This window comes from Danio rerio, chromosome 8 (assembly GCF_052040795.2).
Source record: "Danio rerio strain M-AB ecotype USA chromosome 8, GRCz13ab, whole genome shotgun sequence".
Taxonomy (NCBI): domain Eukaryota; kingdom Metazoa; phylum Chordata; class Actinopteri; order Cypriniformes; family Danionidae; genus Danio; species Danio rerio.
The window spans coordinates 3,586,976-3,592,500 of NC_141028.1; the positions used below are offsets into that span (position 1 = coordinate 3,586,976).

The 5,525-nt window shown below is 36.5% G+C and overlaps 1 protein-coding gene across 2 annotated transcripts in view; it reads right to left on the minus strand.

The window, feature by feature from the left end:
* Window positions 1-343: 343 nt before the first annotated feature.
* Window positions 344-5,525, minus strand: part of plat (plasminogen activator, tissue) — a 50,103-nt gene continuing 44,921 nt past the window's right edge. For both annotated transcript variants that reach the window (XM_087264121.1, XM_087264120.1), the window contains exons 14-16: window positions 5,309-5,457; window positions 2,377-3,908; window positions 344-721 (exon numbers count right to left, since the gene is read on the minus strand). In XM_087264121.1, the coding sequence (XP_087120247.1) occupies window positions 3,747-3,908; window positions 5,309-5,457 (311 nt within the window). In that variant the 3' untranslated portion in view covers window positions 344-721; window positions 2,377-3,746. The remainder of the gene's footprint in view (window positions 722-2,376; window positions 3,909-5,308; window positions 5,458-5,525) is intronic.

Genomic DNA, 5,525 nt, shown 5'->3' on the forward strand with positions numbered 1-5,525 from the left:
TTTAACATGTTTGGATTTTACAGATATAAAAATATACACATACAAATATTATATTACAAAACATATATTTTTATATACTGCAAAAATGGTAGTTTAAATACTATAAAACATGTTTAAATATTGGAAATATTTTTTATATACAGTATAAGTTCATATTTGGACATATTTTAGATTTCCCCATAACAGATAACTAATCACGAAACAATTTTATAATCCCAGTTATTTCTTTATTCAGCTCTACTTTATAATCTAGTCAGCCCTTATTTTCCAGTTCATCCTTAAAAAGTGACTTTGAAAAAATCTACAATGTAAAAGTAGCCAAATAAAGATGATTTGACTGTAATTTAAGCAAAGAGGATTTTTATTTGCTTTACAAATGCTGAAATTGCTTTTATTTTGTAACCGTTTCTCACTCATTCACATTCAGACACTGTAACTTCACTAAACATCTCAACTCAAAACTAATACAGGAAGAAAAAACTCATTTAATTTCAATGTTTTTATATAAAAAGCCAGGCAAAAAATAATGTACAAGCATTTACTGTATACAAAAACAATAATTTAGCACTAGCTGACTGTTTATGTCTATAAAAGTTTATAAAAGGCATGTTAAATACTTAAATATTAACTTAATATGCATCCCAACGTCTAAATTCCATAATAACTTGATCTGCAGTCAAACATCCAGTTAACAAGAAGTATTAAATACAGTTCAATGAGTCTGTTAGCATGAAAACAAATGTTTCTCTGACCCAGCAGAAGTTTAGAGTAAAAACTCTACCATTATTACAATTAATCCTCATTACAACACTGTATAAAAGCATCACGCAACATTCAAAAGTGGCATCACTTATGTAATGTTTAAAAGCAAAGCCAAATGCCTCGAAATCTGTTATTCTAAATAGGGCTGCACAATATATCAGAAAAATAATAATAATAGCAAATAATAAAAGTAAAAATAATAATATATGCAATATCTGTATTGCAGAGCGGTGCAATTAATTAAACTGATTTGATGTGGCAACCATTTGTTTGTTGCATGCATAGATTGTTTATCCAAATTTGACCAATCAGATGAGGCTGTACAATCTTTATACCCGCCTCCTCAGTAGGTGCTGTTTTACTATTGGCTAGAGCTAAAAATAAACACAGCCAATCAGAATCAGAATACCCAAAGTCACTCAAAGTGTTATTATGTCTAAACTATAGACGATAACTATAAATAAAAATATAATGATGATATATTTGTGTCTACACCAGCAAATTATTACAATCTGTTTATTTTTAGCTTGTTTTTTGTGAATTATACCACTGTAACCAGCAGGTGTCCTCAGTATGCTGTGTTTCTAGTGCATCTGACAAGTGAATCCAGCTTGTGTAATCAGTATACCTGCTGAGGTTTTTAGTCATTCATTGGGTTATAATGTCTAAAGGGCTGTTCACACTATAGACTATAAATATAATGATGATATATTTGTGTCTACACCAGCAAATGATAACAATCTATTTATTTTTATTTGTTTATTTTTCTTTGTAACCAGCAGATGTCCTCAGCGTGCTGCGTTTCTATTGCATCTGATCAGTGAATCCAGCTTGTGTAATTGATATAATAGTGCTGTTTTACTATTGGTTAGAGCTGAAAATAAATACTGAAGCAGATGTTGAGACAAGACAGGAAAAAAGCTAATCAGAATCAGTATACCTGCCGAGGTTTTCAGTCATTCAGTCTCTTAATGTCTAAAGTTAATGTTTCACACTATAGACTATAACTAAAAACAGAAATATAATGATGATATATTTGTGTCTACACCAGCAATTTATTTATTTTTAGTTGTTTATTTTTAATTGTAACCAGCAGATGTACTTAAAGTGCTGCGTTTCTAGTGCATTTGACCAGTGAATCCAGCTTGTGTAATTAATCTAACAGTAATTTAGCAGTCAGAGTAGTGAAATAAAAACAACAAATATTTTTTAATAAGGAAACACAAAGATGACTAAACTATACTAGCAAAGCTTAATTTGTGCGGGAACAAGCTGGATTCGGATCCAGCACCTCTGAAATCTGATCCGGCACCTCTTTATACTGATCCCCCTCTTCAAACGCATCCCCCGCCCTACTGTTCACTTTCCTCCGCGACTCCCCAACCCTCTTCGCTTTTATACGTGAAACCCCCTGGTTTCAATGTCGTCTGCGACACATCTCCCCCCACCCATCACCCCATCCCTCGCAATTTACAAATTAAGCACTGAATACTAGATACCGGAGTAGCTTTCATTCTTAAATTTTAATTTGCTAGCCTGTTTAGCTTAAAAGTCATCCCAACGATATCGTTTCTCTACATCTTTATCATTATAGCTGTGGTCTGAAATATTTACAATTGTTATCTTTATAGTTATCGTGCTTCATTTGAATGAACATGTTTGTTTTTTTTGTCTAAATTAGATTTAAATAGATCATAAAAAATATCTATTACCTGTTTATTTTGTATGATCATAACATAAATAAATTATTAAAATTTAAAATAGCATGCCTCTAGACTAGAGAAATGTTACATCACAAGAAATATTATTGCAAGACATATCAAAAACATTGCATATTTTCGCAGTATCGTGTTTTCATTTTTGAACGGTAATATGCAAAATGTAATATATTAAATGTCAATGTATGACCAGCCTGATCTCACGAGGAAACAAATATTTTACGCTTTGTTAATGTAGCGGCTAATTTATACAAATTTATACGAGTTCTGTCATGCGAAAATGTACAATTTTTTAAAAGGAGGCGTGGCACTAAACCCCGCCCCTAAACCAAGTCGTCATTGGGAGATGAGCAATTCTTACTAATTTATAGAAATAAAATCATACAAATTCATTCGAATTAGCCACTAAATCAAAAAGTTGCGAATTACCGTGATTTTGTTGGCATTTCTGTTTATTGGCTAATTTATACAAATTTATACGAGTTCAGTCGTGCGAAAATGTACGATTTTTTAAAAGGAGGCGTGGCACCAAACCCCGCCCCTAAACCCAGTCGTCATTGGGAGATGAGCAATTCTTACTATATTATAGGAATAAAATCAAACAAAATAAAAAAAGTAATGAATTACCATGATATTGTTGGTATATCTGTATGTATATTTGCATTTTCCAAGACATGCAAAATTTGGTGCAAAATGGAAATGAATTTATATAATTTACATTTGCCATTTCCAACCACAGTATTAAAATGTAAATTGCATACTCAATTAATCGCTTAATTAGATGCTAAATCAAATTGTACGTACAAGCAGAAATACGTACAAGCAGAAATGGCAGCAAAATTATATTATTAAATTAAAATGCACCAAACTTTGCTCATAGACCATGGAGAATGCAAGTATTTAAGTAAATGCAATGTCCTTTTACATATTGCATATTACATTTCTGAGCTACTGATATATCGTGCAGCCCTCATAGTAAACTTAAAGTACTTTCAAAGCGCAGTGTGCATCCGAGTGTGCACTTTAGCACCCAAAAGTCTTGTATTTCATGTCATCCTTTGCAGAACGTTGAGTTTAAAGGCTCAAATGTAAGGCCACGTTGTGTGCTGTGAAATAAAAACATGGTCTTTGGATTCAGATGTGCAGTCCGGTGTGCAAAAACTCACAAACTCTCAGATGTTGTCCTCCTTCAGTCACAAACACTCCAGCAGGTTGGTGAATGTGATGTTTTTTCCTCCAGCACATGACTTTCTGTCTGCGCTTGTCTTAGTTTGCGCTCATCTTGCTGGAGATCCAATTTGTGTATTTGGTGACGCGTGTGTAAACTCCAGGCGTGTCCTTTTTCCCACAGCCGTCGCCCCAGCTGATCAAACCCATCAGAGTCATCCTGCCGTTCTTCTGACACACCAGAGGACCACCAGAATCCCCCTGAAGAAGATCAAGGTTATTTTAGTAAACGAAGAATTAAGCTATTTAGTTAACTTAAAGGGTCACGAAACACCAAAACACATTTTTTGAGCTGTTGACAGTGGTATATGTGTCCCACACTGCTATAAACACTATTAGGACACCTATATTTCACTAAAAAGTGTAAATTGGTTGTTTTTGCGTTATTTCAAGCAAATTCGTACTTCCTGTTTGAAACGAATTTTTGAAGCTGCGTCACGGTCATGACATAATAGCGTGTATTCCAGCGTGCAGACTGGACGCCTGTGCCAGAGTGAGTCTTATTACGTCTTACAGTGTGCTGCATTAATGCATGAGTAAGGCTTGGTTCAAACCAATCAGCGCGCTCTATTGTGCAACTTCATTAATATTCATTACTATCACCGTGTTTTCAGGACAGAGACGCCACGTTGTGTTGGCAAAACAAGCGTGAAGTGTTGCTTTTATAGTTTGCTGCAGTGAAGTTTTGTTTTCATTTTCTCTCTGTGAGAGCTCAGACTCACGTGTGGATTAACAGTGTACGCGACGCGCGACAACAATGACTCACGTGTCTAAGGAGGATTATTGTTTACCTGAGAGCTGTTCTCATCTGCAAACGCTGAGATCCGGATTCGCTGCTCGTCTCCTCTTAATAAAGACGCGGCTCTAGTTGCTGGTGATTGTCCTGTCTCTACAGATTTGGTAAGTGAGCGACCAGTGCTCTTTGTTTATTCAGTTTGTTCGTATCTAACAAACTATTGCACAGAGTGTAAACACGTTAGCACCACAACCAAACTTTAACCTCGTGTAGGATTTTCACCGCATTTAGTGACCGGAATAACACACGCGGCTTTCTGACACTACCTGCCGTGTGCATCTAAGTTTCTGGGAAATGCTGAGTTTTTTTTTCTCTCATTCGCCGTGCGGTATCAAACATTGCATGAAAAATACACGCTTAGAGCAGCTCCTCGAATCAAATATCTCGTTTGTCGTGAGGGGCATGAATGAATTCCCTGAATGAAAGAGCCAAACTGCAGTTAAAGTCCACCATTTAATAATTTGCCAAATAATTCGACTACAGATGTCCATGTAGGTTAAACACCATCACTTTCTGCTGTATGTGTGTGTGTGTGTGTGTGTGTGTGTGTATTTTGACTCTGAAACTCGCGCGTGCCCAAATAGACACTCCCACACCATCCCACTTTAGTTCCTCCGACACTCCCCCCTAAACAGAGCTGGACACGCCCACTTTTCTGACTTTTTCCAAAGTAGAGGTGTGAAAACACCCTGCTGAAACGAGAGGGTTTCATGGCCCTTTAAATAATGAGAATTGGATCTGGGGGAGGTCGATTCAGATTTGATCTCCAAGGCTCTGCGCTGGTTGTGGAGATTCTTAACTTTACCTTGCAGGCATCGTCCAGCCCTCGGGTGTCTCCAGCGCACAGCATGTTTGAGGTGACCAGTCGACCAGACAGTTTTTCAGGGACACACTGATCCTGCGGCCACAGACGCACCAGACCACGCTTGATCCTCTCTGAGTAAAACGGAGAAACTGAGAGAGAGGAGCAGGTCAGTCACTCAATCTGCAGATCATCCTGCAATAACATCACATTCTAGGCC